Below are 21,434 nucleotides of genomic sequence, written 5' to 3'. Positions count from 1 at the left end.
ATTTAATTGATGAAAGGAGAAAATATAAAAATGCAGTAAATGAAGCAGGCAAAAAGGAATACAGACGTCTCAAAAATGAGATCGACAGGAAGTGCAAAATGGCTAAACAGGGATGGCTAGAGGACAAATGTAAGGATGTAGAAGCTTATCTCACTAGGGGTAAGATAGATACTGCCTACAGGAAAATTAAAGAGACCTTTGGAGAGAAGAGAACCACGTGTATGAATATCAAGAGCTCAGATGGCAACCCAGTTCTAAGCAAAGAAGGGAAGGCAGAAAGGTGGAAGGAGTATATAGAAGGTTTATACAAGGGTGATGTACTTGAGGACAATATTATGGAAATGGAAGAGGACAATATTATGGAAATGGAAGAGGATGTAGACGAAGACGAAATGGGAGATACGATACTGCGTGAAGAGTTTGACAGAGCACTGAAAGACCTGAGTCGAAACAAGACCCCCGGAGTAGACAACATTCCATTAGAACTACTGACGGCCTTGGGAGAGCCAGTCATGACAAAACTCTACCAGCTGGTCAGCAAGATGTATGAGACAGACGAAATACCCTCAGACTTCAAGAAGAATATAATAATTCCAATCCCAAAGAGAGCAGGTGCTGACAGATGTGAAAATTACCGAACTATCAGTTTAATAAGTCACAGCTGCAAAATACTAACGCGAATTCTTTACAGACGAATGGAAAAACTGGTAGATGCCGACCTCGTGGAGGATCAGTTTGGATGCCGTCGAAATGTTGGAATACGCGAGGCAATACTGACCTTACGACTTATCTTAGAAGAAAGATTAAGAAAAGGCAAACCTACGTTTCTAGCATTTGTAGACTTAGAGAAAGCTTTTGACAATGTTGACTGGAATACTCTTTTTCAAATTCTAAAGGTGGCAGGGGTAAAATACAGGGAGCGAAAGGCTATTTACAATTTGTACAGTAACCAGATGGCCGTCGTAAAAGTCGAGGGGCATGAAAGGGAAGCAGTGGTTGGGAAAGGAGTGAGACAGGATTGTAGCCTCTCCCCGATGTTATTCAATCTGTATATTGAGCAAGCAGTATAGGAAACAAAAGAAAAAATTGGAGTAGGTATTAAAATTCATGGAGACGAAGTAAAAACTTTGAGGTTCGCCGATGACATTGTAATTCTGTCAGAGACGGCAAAGGACTTGGAAGAGCAGTTGAACGGAATGGACAGTGTCTTGAAAGGAGGATATAAGATGAACATCAACAAAAGCAAAACGAGGATAATGGAATGTAGTCAAATTAAATCGGGTGGTGGTGAGGGAATTAGATTAGGAAATGAGACACTTACGGTAGTAAAGGAGTTTTGCTATTTAGGAAGTAAAATAACTGATGATGGTCGAAGTAGAGAGGAAATAAAATGTAGACTGGCAATGGCAAGGAAAGCGTTTCTGAAGAAGAGAAATTTGTTAACATCGAATATAGATTTATGTATCAGGAAGTCGTTTCTGAAAGTATTTGTTTGGAGTGTAGCCATGTATGGAAGTGAAACATGGACGATAAATAGTTTGGACAAGAAGAGAATAGAAGCTTTCGAAATGTGGTGCTACAGAAGAATACTGAAGATAAGGTGGATAGATCACGTAACTAATGAGGAGGTATTGAATAGGATTGGGGAGAAGAGAAGTTTGTGGCACAACTTGACTAGAAGAAGGGATAGGTTGGTAGGACATGTTTTGAGGCATCAGGGGATCACAAATTTAGCGTTAGAGGGCAGCGTGGAGGGTAAAAATCGTAGAGGGAGACCGAGAGATGAGTACACTAAGCAGATTCAGAAGGATGTAGGTTGCAGTAGGTACTGGGAGATGAAGCAGCTTGCACAGGATAGAGTAGCATGGAGAGCTGCATCAAACCAGTCTCAGGACTGAAGACAACAACAACAACAAGAGAATTACCACATCGAGAAAAGGAGAGCCCTACGTAAGAAAGCACTAAATGAACACATGTTATTGTGTAAAACAAAACTATTTGCCACACCTCCGCAAAAAGAATATGGTTATCCTCTAGATTAAATCCTCCTTTCCATCTTACATGCCACTCACGGTATGTGCCACACCATAACTCCCTGTCCTTCTCCCCTCTCCACCCCTCCTACTCTCTCTCTCTCTCTCTCTCTCTCTCTCTCTCTCTCTCTCCCTCTCTCTCTCTCTCTCTATCACACACACACACACACACACACACACACACACACACACACACACACAAACACACATAAACACATACACACAAGATGAGCATCTCAGGCATCAACAATACTTCGAAATCTCTTGCTACACCCCAAACAAAAATAGAATGAATCAGAAGAACTTGATGTTGCTATAACAACACGTGCAATGGCGCAATGGCAGCAGAAATCTTGCGTTTTGGTGATAAATTGTACCAAATGTGTGTAACACCGTGAAACGACACTACAAAAAGGAATGAGTTCTTTAACACATGACACACAACGGAACCAAGTCTATCTACGTAAGTACCACGCTAAATAATGCGAACTATAGCGACTCTCATTCAATTCTCGGTAGGAAATCAACAATTAAAAAAACTAGTAAACGTTGCGTTGTTTGTTTTTGACAAGTTGTAGAATGTTTGTTGATGGAAAGCTACCAGCACACATGACTAATTGCGCTATATGAAGTATGTGAATAACTGTGTATCAATTCCAAATTTAGTATAACATACGGGGGGAATGTAATGGAGTTAAGTCCAAAAAATCGAGTTTCCAAAAATATTATTTTCTTGATCAAGATCAAGATCAATACTGCCACCAGTGTGCAACAAGGAATATGTCCAACAATGAAGACAGTGAGATGCCGTGGCAAGAAAAGCATGCAGTAGCATGCTCTAAAATTATAGTGGCTCAAGTTGGGGCATGAAGGCTGCTACAGTTGTAAAGATGTTCTCCAGATCTGAGGACCAGTATGGTGTTAGATATACTAAATACCTTGGTGATGGGGACTTCTCTTCGTTCAAATGTGTAACAGATAAAAATCCGTACAATACAGAAAAAGAAAAGTTGGAATGTGTTGGACACATCCAAAAGACCTTGGTGATAGGCTTTGTCGCTTGCTCAAAGAGAAGAAAGGTGAAGTACTTGAGGGTGGAAAACCACTAGGAGTAAAAGGTAGGCCTACTCTGAAAGAAATGAATTCCTTTCAGTTATTTTATGGGAGCGCTGTCAGGAAAAACACAAATAATTTAGAGGCAACGAGGCATGCTGTGTGAGCAATTTTTTTCCACAAACTATCCACTGACCAAACACCAATGCACAATGTGTGTCCGCAAGACGATTGGTGTAACTTCAACAACTGAAATGAGACGTATTCACATAAACACTCATTACCAGAACCTTTTATGAATGCAATTAATCCCACATTCAGGTTTCTTGCAAATCCTTATTTATTGAGGAAGTGTTTTCACGGAAAGACACAAAATGCAAATGAAAGCCTCAATAATTTAATTTTGATTAGATGCATAAAAAGTACATTCTGTGGACTTGAAGTACGCAAAATAGGTGTATATGATGCAATGTTACAATAATGGAAATAAAGGCAGAATAGTAGTGCTGAAGAGAGTTGGTATAGATCCTCGTGTGTTTACAACAAAAGCATTTTACACACCATCGACGAGAGCAGGGTCAAGAAAGCTAACAGATCAGTTACCTGCAAATACAGGCCAGGCACATTCGAAGAGGAAAGAAGAGAAACCTGGAGGATAAGGAGTATCACTATGGAGGATTTTAAAACCTGAGGTAAGCTTATTACAAGTAGAAGTATGAGAAGAAAATCGTTGAATCTCATTTTCTCTGTTTTACATTTTTTACGTGATTATAAGCCTTTTCTTGAAAAGTACACTCCTGGAAATGCAAAAAAGAACACATTGACACCGGTGTGTCAGACCCACCATACTTGTTCCGGACACTGCGAGAGGGCTGTACAAGCAATGATCACACGCACGGCACAGCGGACACACCAGGAACCGCGGTGTTGGCCGTCGAATGGCGCTAGCTGCGCAGCATTTGTGCACCGCCGCCGTCAGTGTCAGCCAGTTTGCCGTGGCATACGCATCTCCATCGCAGTCTTTAACACTGGTAGCATGCCGCGACAGCGTGGACGTGAGCCGTATGTGAAGTTGACGGACTTTGAGCGAGGGCGTATAGTGGGCATGCGGGAGGCCGGGTGGACGTACCGCCGAATTGCTAAACACGTGGGGCGTGAGGTCTCCACAATACATCGATGTTGTCGCCAGCGGTCGGCGGAAGGTGCACGTGCCCGTCGACCTGGGACCGGACCGCAGCGACGCACGGATGCACGCCAAGACCGTAGGATCCTACGCAGTGCCGTAGGGGATCGCACCGCCACTTCCCAGCAAATCAGGGACACTGTTGCTCCTGGGGTATCGGCGAGGACCATTCGCAACCGTCTCCATGAAGCTGGGCTACGGTCTAGCACACCGTTAGGCCGTCTTCCGCTCACGCCCCAACATCGTGCAGCCCGCCTTCAGTGGTGTCGCGACAGGCGTGAATGGAGGGACGAATGGAGACGTGTCGTCTTCAGCGATGAGAGTCGCTTCTGCCTTGGTGCCAATGATGGTCGTATGCGTGTTTGGCGCCGTGCAGGTGAGCGCCACAATCAGGACTGCATACGACCGAGGCACACAGGGCCAACACCCGGCATCATGGTGTGGGGAGTGATCTCCTACACTGGCCGTACACCTCTGGTGATCGTCGAGGGGACACTGAATAGTGCACGGTACATCCAAACCGTCATCGAACCCATCGTTCTACCATTCCTAGACCGGCAAGGGAACTTGCTGTTCCAACAGGACAATGCACGTCCGCATGTATCCCGTGCCACCCAACGTGCTCTAGAAGGTGTAAGTCAACTACCCTGGCCAGCAAGATCTCCGGATCTGTCCCCCATTGAGCATGTTTGGGACTGGATGAAGCGTCGTCTCACGCGGTCTGCACGTCCAGCACGAACGTTGGTCCAACTGAGGCGCCAGGTGGAAATGGCATGGCAAGCCGTTCCACAGGACTACATCCAGCATCTCTACGATCGTCTTCATGGGAGAATAGCAGCCTGCATTGCTGCGAAAGGTGGATATACACTGTACTAGTGCCGACATTGTGCATGCTCTGTTGCCTGTGTCTATGTGCCTGTGATTCTGTCAGTGTGATCATGTGATGTATCTGACCCCAGGAATGTGTCAATAAAGTTTCCCCTTCCTGGGACAATGAATTCACGGTGTTATTATTTCAATTTCCAGGAGTGTATATGCGCTAATACCATGAAATTTTCAGCTTCTGTTTGCAACATGTTGCTGTTTGCTGGAACTAGAAAATAGGCGATCCTGCAATTACATTCTGATTTTTAGATGATTGTATGTAGAAAAAAAGTTTATTTTGGAAGTGCTAAATTAAAAACTCTGTTAATGATGTAGTTTCTACCATAAATTAATAACTGTAGTTCAGTGGTCTCATAACCATCTCAGGACTCTACAGTAAAATTTTCAGATTAATTGAATGAATGGAATTTGAGTTACGGCTTTTTATATAAAAGACAATAAAAAAATTAAAATTTCTGGCAAAATATTGATCCTACATATTTAATTATATTTTTCCGTTAAACACAGCTCATTTTGCTTTACACATACAAAATTTTAGACGTGAAGGCCTTTCAGGGGAACCACGGGGGGAATTAACAGGCTTTAAATGGAGTGAACGATTGGAGCTAGACATATGGGACTTTCATATCAGACATCGTTCGGTGATTCAACATTCTGATGTCCGTATAGTCAAATGTGCCGAGAGTACTAAATTTCAGGCGTTAGCTCTCACCACAAACAACACACTGGGCAACGGTCTTCACTTAACTACCAACAGCAGCAGCGTTTCCTTAGAGTTGTCAGTGCTAACAGACGAGCAGCACTGCATGAAATAACAGTAGGAATCAATGAGGGGCGTACGACGAACTTATGCGTTAGAACAGTGCGGCAAAATTTGGTGTCAGTGGGCTTTGGTAGCAGCAACACAGTGCCTCTCCAGGAGTCGTGACCATATCTATTGGAACCTAGACGACTGGAAAACCATGTCCTGGTCAGTTGAGTCGCGATTTCAGTTGATAAGAGCTTATGGTGGCGTAGTCTTCACGAAGCCATCGATCCAAGTTGTCAACAAAACACTACGCAAGGTGGCAATGGCTCCATAATGGTAGGATCTGTGCTTACATGGAATGGATTCAGTCCTCTGAGCGATCTGAACCGGTCATTTACTGGAAATGGTTATGTTCGACTACTTGGAGACTATTTTCAGCCATGCACGAACTTCATTTTCCCAAACAACGATGGAATTTTTTATGGATGACAATGCATCATGTTAACGGGCTACAATTGTTCGCGACTGGTTTGAAGAACGTTCTGCACAATTTAAGCCAATTATTTTGCCACGTAGATCCTCCCATGGAACATTTAGCGGAGATAAACGGGAGATCAGTTCACGCACAAAAACCAGCCACGGTAACACTTTCACAATAATGGACGGCTATAGAAGCAACGTGACTCATTGTTTCTGCAGGGGACTTGCAACGACTTGTTGAGTCGATGCCACGTCGAATTTCTGCGCTACACTGGGAAAAATGAGGTCCGACACAATATTATGAGGTAGCTGTGCCTTTTGTCACATCAGTGTATGTATTGTATGTGTGTGTGTAAAGAAAACAGTATTGCATGCTAACAGATCAGTCACTGACACATGATAAATGTTGTGCCCGACAGCTGAATAAGTAGCGACAACGCTTTAAGTCCTCAGATATAGTCAAAAGCTCGTTTTCTCGCTCTCCTTTCTAAGCTGGTATAGTCAACTAGTAACCGACAACAACCTCAAGTGATGAGTTTTCGGTTAAACGTGCAGTGGCGGATACTCAAGAGTCGAATCTTCGGGAATTCAGAGACGATAAGTTTGTAGGTGTCAGCATTGAACATGCTGACGAGTTTAAAGCTAATATGCAGAGCTTATTTCTGATCTTTAATGGCCAGACAGGCATTTGAACCTCTGACCTCTGCGAGTTCAGTGTCTAATAATGTATCTCCTTGTTCGATGCCAAAGTTCCGTGAGCCTATAAAATTCAATGAACGTGGGTAACGCGTCTGCGCTGGTGGCGATTTGTCAAACGCTGTTAGAGAAATGTTACCATCAAGAGCACTTTCACGTAGAAAAGAACTGGTGGGGCAAAATATTAGATACCCCATTGAAAAGAGGAAAGTGATCGGGCTGGATCGATGTGAACGATGTAGAAATGGTTGCAGGTGGTCGTTTGCTCAATGTCAGACCTGGTGGTTGTTGTATCGAGTCCCAGTCAGACTATGTGCTTTCAGCCACTCTTTAATCTAGCCTTTGTCTTCTCAAGACTTGAGAAGTGGCCAGGAACGATATATGGTTCGATAACTGGGGTAGTATAGGGACATACAAGTCTCCAAAATGGCAGCCAGTTGAAAGGCTTGCACCTTGCCATTGACCCACAGGGAATTATTGTTTGACCATCCATGGCTGATGCAAGTTGTGGCTGTGCCACCCAGTTGTATTTAATCAGCGCATTAAAATGTTTGCAGACGGAGGCACGACAGAATGGCAGAAAGGAATTGTCATCCTGGAATGTACCCATGACCACACTGAACCATGCAAATTCTATGATTGGAGTTTTTTGCTTATATGCATAGTTACCAATCACGGCGAATGTCTCTGACTAGTTTCCGGGTAACCGAAGGATGTTTTCCCGCCAGATGCAGGAAGGTAGTGTCGAGTAGCAATATATGGACATGCACGTTATATGCATGGAATCCTGTCTTGGCGGCAGAACTGTATATAGTTCGATACCCACAGTTGCTGCGAATGCGTTGACTTCGCTGTGGACTGAACATAGCTTGAAGTAGGCAGCCTGGCTTGGAGTGTGTGTTGTTCTTGTCGAGGCGGTGGTTGGAATTCAAACTGTCAGACACTCAACCATTTAGAGGAAGCAAACGCAGCATGGGAATCTGTCTTTCTTCATGACTGTGAGTTTTATGGCGAGTGCCCGTTTCCAGCTATGGACAGCAATTCTGAATTTGATAAACGTGTTTTGGCTCTCGGCATTCCGGTTATCGTTTTAGATTGTGTCTAATTTTCCTGTGGCTGGCCTGATATACTGTGGAGCATGCATGTGCTTGTTTGTTTCTGAACTGGGTTGTCTATATCCATCTATAGCGTGTCTGGCGAACATGGGTTAGTGATTAAGTTTACTATTGGCAGTTCAGGCCGTCTTTTACCATACCGCTGAGTGGCGTGACTTACTATTGTCTGCACAATCGGCGCCTTTTTATACTGGCTCGGAAGCTGCTTGCTCGAGTAACTGCTGCAAAACTTTCTTGGCATTCGTGTTTGCTGTGCTCGTAAGCATTGCCCGCTCGTTGGTGCATATGTTTTCTTGTTTTAGTAGTATTAGGATTAATGTAGTTTGTATGTTGTAAGGAGCTAATGGTCATTTCACAATTATTGTTGCACTGAGTTCAAGAGAGATCACAGAAGTGGGCCTTGCTGTATTGTGTTATGTGCCCCCGAGTGAAACTAAGTTCACAGATAACTAAAGAAAGGGGTAGCGGTGGTTAGAGGCACCTCAGCTTTCGGTTTAATCCATTATACACCATGAGACAAAGGTACGTTATGTCTTGATAAAACACCTGGCCAGCTAATTTCATGTTGACACTTTAGTGAATTCGTTTCCTGCTGTACTGCATCGGAGTGATCTCGCCTCTTGTGTACTGGCGACGTAGAGTGTTTTAAAATCATTTTCGGTGTTTCATTGGACCTCACCTAAGGTCAGTAATTTGTGTATGCCTAACATTTTAAGAGGTGTCACAAACATATGATTGGCTCTGGGCCAGCGATTTAAATGTGTTACAAAATGTAGCCGGTCCGCTGGCAATGGCATATTTGGATTGACATTATAGACTTTCATTTTTGGGTAGGTCTTCATGTATTCTAGTGAACTGCTCTGTAACAACCTGATTGGGCCTAGGACGCTAATTTAGTTGTTAAAGGTTGTTATTAATGTTATTGTTATTACTTGACCAAAAGTCCTTGATTGCAAATTCGTAAGACTCGTATTTGTATTTTATTTTAGGAGCTTCCGTACTTTCACAGTTGTTATGTTCTTTCAAAATTTTTATAATTGTACCTAACTGCTTTTGGGTTAAATTTTAGCTTAAAGTTAATTGTATCTTCCACCTTAATTGTTATCCTTTGTTGTTAACACATTGCATTGCTTAAGAGATAATAAACTGTTGTTTATGGAAATAAGATTTAATTAGCTCAGTGATTTGCCAGTCCCCTACCGCCTCCCTGCCGCTTCACATGCCCTGAATGAAGATGCCCGATTTGTCGGTGTATCAACTTGGAAAGCTGCATCATTCGCAGTTGTCCAAATGGCGGTAAAAAGTTCCTGACCGATCGAGAAAGGGTATGAGTGTCACTCCATATTGATGAAAATAGGTTTCAAACCCGACAGGCAGTCCTGTTGGAGGTGAATGCAGCTTCATCTCAACCAGCTTCCGCGTGAACTTTGAGAAGCGGATGGCATGCAGTGGACAATTGGACTGAATACCTCACAAAAGGCTCGCAGTGAGAACTTCCTCAGTGGGCAAATAACAGAGAAGGTGAACAGTAGCTGACTGGACGCTCGTAGTGCAGTGCAAGAAGTCACAGTTTTGTCTCTTTTCAAATGATGCAAGGCATCAAGTACACAGATAGTCCAAGGAGGCTTTTATCGACAAATCTGCGGACTGTAATTCAGACTGGAGGTGGTTCTGTGATGTTTGGGGATGTTTCTTCACACTTCGACTTCGACATCTTTAGTGTCAAATTTGGCACTCTAAATTTCCCTACAAGTGGAATGCAGTGGTTTCACTCGTAGCTGACGTCTCACCAGCAATATGTCATGTCAGGCACCACAAACTCACAATGGAGACAGATAGCATCAAGTGTCCCCCAGCTTTCAGTGATATGTCCTATATTCTTCTCATTCTACGACAGTTATGGTTATAAGTTTTGTCTTATTGGATGCTGATGACTTTCAGTTTAATTGCAAAATCAATAAACTTGAAGACAGCTATTGAGCGTTTCAGTACCGATCTGTGCGCACTCTCAAAATGCGCAATGAATATAATGTTAAATCTCGACCTGTTAGAAACCCAAGCAGTTCTGGTTGGTCATTCTAGGCACATTACCCCGAAATATCAGTAATCCCAACCATCTTTAATCGTGAATGGGATAAATATCCACTCTTCTGTAACAAAGAGTGTGGGAGCTTAAGTGGCTGAGCACATAGCTGCAATACAAGTCGGCATCAGCGTCTCTCCACGCCCCACAAAGAAGAAGCTCTTCCTTTTTGACCTGAAAAAAGGAACTTGTACAAATGCCTGTACTTCTGGTTGTTGGTTACAGCGATGTTACTCTGCAAGGCCATTCAGTATAAGGCTCACAACCCCTGGAACTGCTAATGAACTACCGCATTCGCTGTAGTGTGTCGTTCGACTCTCTGAACAAATTTCACATTCTCATGCACAGCCATTCTATCTATGTGAAGACAAGCGCAGAGATTTCCACAGACTCTGCCTCCTTAACTATCTTATCAACATACACTCTACTTTAACGTTATTGTCTGAACTATGAGCGCCGTTTTCTTTTTTTTCCCAACCTCCGATCGCATAGTATGGAAGCTACACGAGCGGCAGAAAGTGGACATGTGATGTAGGCTACTGTGCAACTCTCGCACTACGCACTACGCCATTGCCGACCTCAAGGCATCAGTGTGCGTTGCACTACAGCCACGTAAACATGGCTGCCGTCATTGTTGCTCCCGCCAAGTGTGAATTACATAGTGTAATTCGGTTTCTGCAAGCAGAAGGGAATAATGCAGCAGAAATACAGCGGCGAATGAGCAGAGTGTACGGTGATAACTTCATGACTGATGGTGCTGTGCGTGAATGGTTAGAGACAGTCATAAGTTCACCATAACTGCTTTCTCTATGGAAATTTCAAGATCTGTCATACACTCTATCGTTACTGAACATTATTTATGATACAAAAACTTTGTGCTCGTTGTGTTCCAAACTGTTGACGGACGCCTACAAAAGTCATCGAATGGCGTCAGTTTTGAATTTCCTTGACCGTTATCACGAAGAAGGAGAGAACTTTTTGAAATCAGTTGTTACTGGGGATGAAACTTGTATCCAATACGACACACCGGAAACAAAACGAGAATCATAACAATGGATGCATCCAAATTCACCAAACAAACCAAAAAAAAATTTCAAACAAACATTCAACAACAGAAAAGTTATGGCTACCATGTTTTGGGACCAAGTTGCTTGTAGAGTTTATGCAGCCCGGAACCACCATCAATGCAGCTGCTTATTGTGAAACTTTATGACGTTTGCGGAGAGCCATTCAGAACAAACAAAGAGGAATGCTGACTTCAGGAATTGTGTTGATCCATGAGAACGCTCGTCCACACACTGCTGGCAACCCAACGGATCCTTGAACAGTTTCAATGGGACATTTTCGATCATCAACCGTACAGCCCTGATCTGGCACCCATCGACTTTCACCTTTTGCCTGAACTGAAGACGTGGCAAGGAGGACAGCACTTTCAAACCAACGTAGATCTTCAAAACAACGACAGTGCTCATTTGACATCAGTGGTGGCAGCATTTTTGGAAGAGGGTATTGAAAAGCTTGTCCACAGGTACGATAAATGTTTTAATATTATCGGTGATTATGTTGAAAAGTAACCATAAGTGTACAAAACTTTTGGTGATAGAATAATTGATTTCTAAGAAACTTGTGTTTTATTTGTAACCTATGGGAGGTTGAAAAAAAAAAAAAAGAAACGGCCCCCGTACGTAACGGAAACACTCCCCAGAGCAAACTCCTTTCTGTCCCCCTCCAAAACTAAGCTTCTAAGTCCTTTTCAGCAACGAACACCGGCTTCTCAAATAACTTACATCATTATATAAGATAAATGAATAATATCTCCAGATTCAATAAACAGTTAACGACATATCTACTGAAGCAATAATAATGTCTAGCTTTGTCCATGTACGCACGTGTTAGCCATTAAATCCCTCTTTCCAACCAGATCTTCGTCTTTTCCCAGTGCTCTGAACTTGTGCGTTATATCTACATTTCTCTCCTTCAGAATTTGCTATGATAGAAAATATTGGTTTTGTATTCTCACGAATGCATTCTGTATCTCCCGCTAGCACTATTATTGTGTCTACCCCTGGTAGCTAAATGGTCAACGTGACGGATTGTCACTCCTCTGGGCCCGGGTTCGATTCCCTTCTGAGTTGGAGAATTTTCTCCGTCCAGGGACTGGGTGTTGTGCTGTGCTCATCATCATCCTATCATCCTCATCGACTGCAAGTCGCCGGAGTGGCATTAAATTGAAAGACTGGCACCCGTTGAACGGCCTGCCCGACGGGGGACCCTAGCCATACGATTAAATAAAATAATTATTATTATCAACGGTTGCAGGAGCAGCAACAACAGAAATATTAGTATTGTTAATGGTTCAAATGGCTCTGAGCACTATGCGACTTAACTTCTGAGATCATCAGTCGCCTAGAACTTACAACTAATTAAAACTAACTAACCTAAGGACATCACACACATCCATGCCCGAGGCAGGATTCGAACCTGCGACCGTTGCGGTCGCTCGGCTCCAGACTGTAACGCGTAGAACCGCACGGCCATCCGGCCGGCAGTATTGTTAATATTAACTTTATTGGTTCTTAATCAATGATGTTCATTCAGTTTGTCTCTACATACATTCAAATAATTTTGAATCCTGTTAATATTATTTTATTGATATTTATCACAGTAAAATCTTTTTTTACGTAACTGTGATGTAAAAAATACTCTATGTTTGCAGCCCTGGTCCGATGTAAGAGAAGGTCTGATCAAGTTAAATAAATAGAAATAAAAATAACTAGGGCTCACTCATTGGTTAACCAGAAAGTTTATTTAAAAAATTCTCGGAGACCATGTACTGTCCTTTTGGTCTATATGTTAATGATAAATATGCCATGACACGCCTGTCGTCCAAGATGACAACAGCACGTGTTCGTCACACATACTTTCAGGGAAATCATCTGAGGTCAGCTGCATGGAAAATATCTGCTACTATTTCGAATGGCTGGTGAAACGTACCAATTTGGCAGATGTGCGCGATCTAATATCAATGAGTGAATATATATGAAAGTGGCGTGTCCAAGTAACCCATATTATGACGCCAAGATGGTACTTTATTAATCTCTTATTCACTAACGGTACATACTGTTACGATACGGCATTACTTTAAAAAACAAATGTTACTTCATAATATGTCTAGTACTAGAGGCAAAGAGATAAAAATGGTTCAAATGGCTCTGAGCACTATAGGACTTAACATCTGAGGTCATCAGTCCACTAGAACTTAGAGCTACTTAAACCTAACTAACCCAAGGACATCACACACATGCATGCCCAAGGCAGGATTCGAACCTGCGACCGGAGCGGTCGCGCTGTTTCGGGAAAGAGACACAGCTCATTAAAACGTAAAGGTGACATGTTTTCAATACCTTCTTTGTAAAGCCGTGTAAGATATTCAGCTGTTTGTAGAACTCTTTTCCTGTTGAACTCCTTTTAAAGATGAATTCAGTGTGCAACCATGGTTTAATCATTCTTTTTATGGTGAGCTCGCTGATACTGTAAACAACAAAAATTTTCCAAAAGTATCACGTTAACCTTGTTATGAAGCATGGGCTACATTTTTAGACAATTACATATTTTAGCTGATCGGAACTACTTACTGTAATGAAGCGGTACAGGTCACCTTTAACAGCTATTAATTTGTGTACATGTGTAAAAACCGCTCGCTTATAAAAGAGAATGAACAACGTCTGATTCTCGAACACTATGATTATATTAGTTATGGCAGTGAAACACTAGCTTCAATTTGAGATGATACATTGCTTTGTCGCAAGATCATTCTCAACTTGAAAAGAAAGTTCACCTTAAATAAGAGTAATGGAGATGCTTACATTAACATTGGAAAGTGCTGAATGTGTAGTAATTTCATGATATATGTAACATGAAATACTTCATTTTCAGACTCGCACCTGTAAATGGCGTTGACGTAAGCAGATTGTGTTTCATTCTGGGCGTTGACCGAAGTTCCCATTGCTGTTTCTGGTCAAAGAAAAGTAACAATGTGTCAGTACAATGCAATTTCAAAACTTTTGCAGCATGTATATTAATTTCAAGGTCATATGAAGTCCTGCAGCCTAATATATTTGACATGTACATGGCTTAGGAATCGGGTGCATTGGTGCTATAGTACTGTCTGATTTTCTCAGATGATTTCACTTTGTAGCTCATTTTCTAAAGGAAGAGCAATATCCATACACATTTTACAGACATAAAAATTGCATATGAGACACGAAAATGCATACAAATTTCATGTAAGGCGTGAACCTATGTAAGGACAAGTCATAGTATCCCAATAAACGTTCGGATGAATATAGGCTACCATTGTTTTTGTACATAGGATATAAACGAGAAAGGCTTTTAGCAGAAATCTCGAAAATCTTTTGACCGATTTACTTCAAATATTTACACAACCGAAAACGCACCAGTTTTCTGTTAAAACCAATAGCGCGAAAGAAAATTCTGCACTGTGCTCTGCTGTTCGGTGAAAATGAGCAGTTTCTTTTTCTGTGTACAAATCGGTTTCAACTACTATAGCGAGGCATGTAAACTATAAGACAAGTTGTTTCTCTCATACATATTGTTCTACTTATACATACTTTGAAAGAACTGTATACACAAGAACTTACTGTTTTGTTTCCTTCCTTCCCATCGGTTTTACAAAAAAAAAAAAAAAATACAGGCAAGCTGTATTTGTGGGTTATTGGCTTCGACATCTTCCCTATTCGTAGATTAAAACTATGTGAAATACTGTTATTGAAGCTGCTGTCTCCATGGACTAGGCAGCTTGAAGGGTCTGTCTCACACTTTGTATACGAATGATCCCAACCGATCTACAGATTCATTTTAAGACACTTCAATTCTCAATGAAGGTTTCCTTTGTAGTAACAATAAATAATGTTAAAGGCCTGAGAGAGAGGTAAGAGGAGAGAGAGGGGCGAGTAGGTTGGGGTGTAGGGAAAGAACATAAGAGGTGGAAATGACTACAGAGTAGATGCATAAAGAGAGGAAGTGGAGCAGCAAAGGCAGGGTGAAGGAACTGATGGACAAAGAGAGGGACAGGAGTTTAGGATGTATAATCGATTCCCTTTCGTATTTAGCAATTGCTACTATCGTCCTTTCTAATTTTGGAAGATGGGGTTATTTGCTCTCCGAACTTCTTTTTCGAAAGTAATCGTATTGGATGAGCTTCGGAGAATTTAAATAAAAATTAAATACTATTCTCTGTTCTTTTTTTAACATGTAGTTTATTTCAGATATCATTTTGATATTGTGTAGACTTACCACATATGATGTCCAGGGCACAGCGTGTAATGAATGGGTAGATATCGAACGTCTTTCCAGTAGCTTTAGGTCTCAGTTTCTCTACTAGAACCTCCCCATTCTCAGCAAATATTTCGACGAAGTTGTCTAATATACGGAAGTGGAAAGCAGGTGTAATCATTTTACGATGCATATGCCACTTGGAACCTGTAAATGTAAAAGCTGATTTTAGTAATGACCGACAGATATCCTGTCTTCCAACATCAGCCACCTTAAGATGAGTGTGTGTATTAATGCTCACCCATCTATTGCATATAAATTACGATAATAATAATTAACCACAGGTTTAAGAATTGCAAATAGTACAAAAGCTCGTGGTAGATAAACTAAAATTTCGTTACACAATTACTGTATTAATACCTTTATTTCTGGGGTAAGTAAAATTAAATAAAATGATATATTAATCACTACGGCCTGGAGTTTAATGACAAGTCATATTTTTTTCTGAACTCTAGGGTGAATTTTAGAACAATTTATACACAAATCTAGGCATTTTTAGTGTCGAAAAATGTATTTTGGTTGTTCAAATAAAGTCATATTTCAGCAAATTTTGGTAATAGGTCATATTGCGGCGAACTTTTAATATAATAGGATATATTTCCGTCAACTTCTGCCAAAAATGCATATTATACCGTTTTTTTCGTGTCTTACGGGACAATATTTAACGTGCTATTATGAAAGATACACAGATAAATTAGTAAACAGCGTTATTTCTTAGGACTGTAGCAAAAAATCGGTGCACCACAACAGTCGTTTCGCGAACATAAAACATTGTTGCCCACAGACGACAATTAGCTCTAAGAGCAACAAAGGCGGCTTCTGCCGTAATAATCATCACAGTCGCACAGGTGTTCCCAGTAACCAGTTTGAATACAGCCTTTGCCTTGTTCAATATGCCTAAAGCAAAGTGCTCCGACAGCGTGAAGTTGCGAATATATGTTCGACAATTTGGAGAGAAGCTCTTTAGCACTGATGGGAAAATATTATTTTGTAAAGTGCGTGAAGTTAAAGTTGGTGCAGAAAAGCGCTTTCATGTGCAACAACACTGTAATACCGCTACACACAGCAGCTGTGTGAAACGAAGTGCTGAAAATAACAGCAGGCAAACACTGTTATTTGAACAGACAGGTCAATCGTCAATAGTGCAATCAGTCTGCGAGGATTTGTGTGAGATGATGGTGTCCTGCAACATCCCATTGGAAAAGCTGAAGAATCCACACTTCAGACGGTTCTTGGAGAAGTACACAACACATCTAGTTCCAGATGAATCCACACTGAGAAAGAACTATTTATCCGTATGCTACAATGATGTGCTCAACAAAATACGAATTACTATTGCTGAGCAAAAGATCCGGCTGTCGACAGGTGAAACTACGGATATTAGTAGGCGACATATTGCAAATGTTTTGCTGGCCGCGGTGGTCTCGCTGTTCTAGGCGCGCAGTCCGGAACCGTGCGACTGCTACGGTCGCAGGTTCGAATCCTGCCTCGGGCATGGATGTGTGTGATGTCCTTAGGTTAGTTAGGTTTAAGTAGTTCTAAGTTTTAGGGGACTAATGACACAACAGTTGAGTCTCATAGTGCTCAGAGCCATTTGAACCATTTTTTTTTTTGCAAATGTTGTTGGTGTTCTAAAAGTTGATGGCCCTGGAGATATGTTCCTACTAACGTGTGAAGCTCTCGATAGAGTAAACAATTCGACGATTGCTATTTTGTTTGACAACTCTCTGAAGCTACTGTGGCCGGATGGTGTGAAAGAGACAACGTTTTGCTGCTTGTAACAGATGGTGCTTCATATATGGCTAAAGCAGCCAAAGGGCTTCAGATTCTTTACCCCAGTACGGTGTACGCCACTTGCCTTGCACGTGTGTTGCACAGAGTTGCCGAAGAGGTGCGATCAAATTACGTTGATGAGTAGAAATTAATTTCCTGTGGCAAGAAAACCTATGTGAAGGCTCCGCTACGAATGCAGAAATTCAAGGAACCAGCACCTTCAATGCCCCTCCACCTAAACCTGTTCTTACACGATGGGGTTCCTGGCGTAATGCTGCTGAGTGTTAGTGCACCAACTACGCCCAAATAAAGACAATCTTCTTTGAGCTTGATAGCGATGAATCAAGTGCTGTCAAAATTGTGAAAGAAGTTTTTACAGATACATTGTCTCGAAACTTGGCATACATCAACGCCAATTTTTCAATGGTATCAAAAGCCATCAAACGAGGCTCTGAGTATTGTGCAACATGTGCAGAGTGAGTTGGGTCGAGATCGTCGTCATGTGGCTGACAAAGTGAAAGCCAAATTGAAAAGTGTTCTCCAACGGAATCCTGGATATTCTACACTGTGCAAAATTAGTTTTTCAGGGAATGCCGCAACATTTGAAGATACTGATACAAAGCTGAACTCCAGTGACCTCGCTGCCTTCAAATACGCTCCAGTGACGTCTTATGAAGTGGAGAGGAGCTTTTCCAGGAACAAAACTATCCCCAGCGACAACCGTAGATCTTTGACAAAGGAAAACCTGAAAATGCACCTTGTCATCCAGTGCAACTTTGCAGATACTGAAGACTGGCATACGGTATTAAATAATGTGAAACGCTTTAAATACTATGTAGAAATAAAAACATTGTTTTACTGTTTCTATAGATGGTCTTTTCACTATACTTTATGTTTACAAAAAAACATTCAGACATTCAAAAAATAGGTGCAAATTAGGCACAAACCCTACAGAAAGAAAGAACTACACTTACAATATTTCGAGAAATGAGTTTTGTATTAGTTTTATGGTGAATAAAAAATTACATAAACAAACAAGAGTGCTTTAAATAAACTTCTATTAAGTCATATTTATGTAAGTTTTAGGTCATAAATGCTTGCATATTTCACTGTTTTTTGGTAATTAATAATTACTCTACCATGTACATAACAAATGATCTCCGATAAAAGTCATAACAAGGCACAAAGGGCTTAAAAGAGATTCTGCAAACTTAAAAAATGCAACTTATATTTCATTGTCATTTTGCATATTTAAATCAAATTTATCCTTGAGATTTTAACAGAACATCACAAATAACATCAAATATGTGGAAATATCAAGGCCACATTGAAAAGAGTCAGAACATTTATTTTATTAATATGTTAACAAAAATCTCTAAGTTGATTTTATTGTCACTGTCGTTTATTTTCTGACTTAAAACCTTAAATGAAGGTGTCTATTCAATTGTTGTCATGTTTTAGATTTTCAAAATTAAAGTAATGAAATATTTTTTTTCTGTTTCTTGTCATCCAGTAAGAAGCAGATAACCAATCTATTTCATAAACAACAGGACTTCAAACTATTCAAATACAGTAAAATATACGGAAATAGTATCAGTTACAACTTTTGATTGTCATTTAGAATGCTGAGGGAAACATGGCTCCAGGCAGGCGCTGTGTTGTGTCTATGGTTAGGGTTCAAAATGGTTCAAATAGCTCTGAGCACTATGGGACTTAACATCGGAGGTCATCAATCCCCCTAAAACTTAGAATTACTTAAGCCTAACTAACCTAAGGACATCACGCACATCCATGCCCTAGGCAGGATTCGAACCTGCGGCCACAGCAGTCGCTCGGTCCCGGACTGAAGCCCCTAGAACCGCTCGGCCATCGTGGCCGGCTACGATTAAGGAGGGGCGTGCCTGCGTAATTCAGTTGCGACTGCTGTAAGGATTTGTTTTATACAGGAAATTGTGATTTTGGTAATATTTTGGATGTCACACGGAAAAATAAAGCTTGAATAGAATCTGAGTAATAGTGGGCAACATCTCTGCCAAAGAGGTTGTGCTGCGAGAGACTGTTAATAGAACCTATGCTTATGAGTGTAGTGCCGTCTTGGAGGGAGAGGAGGAGGAATCGAGACGTATTTTGAGATGGAGTAAAATGTGCCTGCAATAAGTTTCAGATACTATTTCTCATTTGTGGGGAGATTTTTTTAATGCATTCAGAAGACTTCAAAAGGTACTGTAATAGTGCATTTGCCGAGACATCCAAGCGTAGCAATTACTTTGATCAGCGATTTAGAATTGGAGGTTTTTATGATAATGTAACAATGTGTGATTTACTGATTTTTCTTCCAAAATGGATAGAGTACGTGTTTGTAAGAAAGTAAAGACAATTTGATCATATTTTTCCACTATTACTATAAAACGAATTTTTAATATTTCATGGTTAAAATATTTTGCCTAAGTGATGTCTAAATCTATATCTATATCTACATTGATACCCTGAAAATCACATTTAAGTGCCTAGGCAGATGGTTCATAGAACCACCTTCGCAATTCTCTGCTATTCCAATCTCGTAAAGACCACGGAAAGAACGAACACCTATATATTTCCGAGCGAGCTCTGATTTCCCTTATTTAATTATGGCGATCGTTTATCCCTATGTAGGTTGGTGTCAAAAAAATATTTTCGCATTCGGAGAAAATAGTTGGTGATTGAAACTTCATGAGAAGATTCCGCCGCAACGAAGAACACCTTTGTTTTAATGATGTCCACCCTAAGTCCTGTATGATTTCAGAGACACTTTCTCCCCTTCTTCGCGAAAGTACAAGACATGCTGCCCTTCTTTGAACGTTTTCGATGTAGTCCGTCAATCCTATCTGGTAAGGATCCCACGTCTCGCAGCAGTATTCTACACACATAAAAAAAGTTTTGCATCACCCCGGTTCCCAGAATTCCTGAAGATATATCGTATCACAGATACAGACACAGAACCTTCGACTGTTCACAATGTCACTTAACCCTTTCAAAGATGTAAATAACCATGCATGAGCAGCGCCTATTAGACGAAGAGGTCCGACAGCCGATCAGTTCCAGCCATTCCACCGGGATGGAGGTACATGGCTCGTGTTGTCTGTAGTTCAACCATGCTTAGACGCTATATACAGCGGTTAGATCGGGTCCGCATTGTCCAGGCGTCTCTGAGCGAAAAGAACCGATGTTGTGTGGACATGGAGGAGGTACAAAGAGACAGGAACTGTCAATGACAAACCTCGCTAAGGCTGCCCAAGGGCTACTACTGCACTGGATGACCGCTACCTACGGATTATGGCTCGGAGGATCCCTGACAGCAACGCCACTAGTTGGATAATGGTTTCCGTGCAGCCACAGGACGTCGTGTTACGACTCAAACTGCGTGCAATAGGCTGCACGATGAGCAACTTCACTCCCAACGTCCATGGCGTGGTCCATCCTTGCAACCACGACACCACGCAGAGAGGTACAGATGGGTCCAACAACATGCCGAATGGACCGCTCAGGATTGGAATCACGTTCTCTTCACCGATGAGTGTCGCATATGCTGTCAACCAGACAATCGTCACAGACGTGTTTGGAGGCAACCCACTCAGGCTGAACACCTTAGAAACACTGTCCAGAGAGTGCACCAAGGTGGAGGTTCCCTGCTGTTTTGGGGTGGCATTATATGGCACCGACGCACGCCCCTGGTTGTAATGGAAGGCGCCCTAACGGCTGTACGATATGTGAATGCCATCCTCCTACCGATAGTGCAACCATATCGGTAGCATATTGGCGAGGCATTCGTCTTCATGGGCGACAATTAGCGCCAGCGCCCCCATCGTGCACATCTTGTGAATGACTTCCTTCAGGATAACGACATCGCTCTACTAGAGTGGCCAGCATGTTCTCCAGACATAAACTCGGTCGAACATGCGTGCGATAGATTGAAAATAGCAGGGATCTACGCCGAATCACCTTTGATGAGTGGGACAATCTGGACCAACAGTGCCTTGATGAACTTGTGGAT

General features: G+C 41.7%; 1 protein-coding gene across 1 annotated transcript in view; it reads right to left on the bottom strand.

Annotated features, from left to right (window-relative positions):
* The window catches only part of LOC126282394 (uncharacterized), a 370,909-nt gene that overhangs the window by 148,390 nt on the left and 201,085 nt on the right, over positions 1-21,434 (bottom strand). The window contains exons 4-6 of the mRNA XM_049982052.1: positions 15,593-15,778; positions 14,221-14,290; positions 13,681-13,807 (exon numbers count right to left, since the gene is read on the bottom strand). Of these exons, the coding sequence (XP_049838009.1) occupies positions 13,681-13,807; positions 14,221-14,290; positions 15,593-15,778 (383 nt within the window). The remainder of the gene's footprint in view (positions 1-13,680; positions 13,808-14,220; positions 14,291-15,592; positions 15,779-21,434) is intronic.

Source organism: Schistocerca gregaria, chromosome 7 (assembly GCF_023897955.1).
Source record: "Schistocerca gregaria isolate iqSchGreg1 chromosome 7, iqSchGreg1.2, whole genome shotgun sequence".
NCBI lineage: Eukaryota > Metazoa > Arthropoda > Insecta > Orthoptera > Acrididae > Schistocerca > Schistocerca gregaria.
This window is presented reverse-complemented; position numbering and strand designations above follow the sequence as displayed.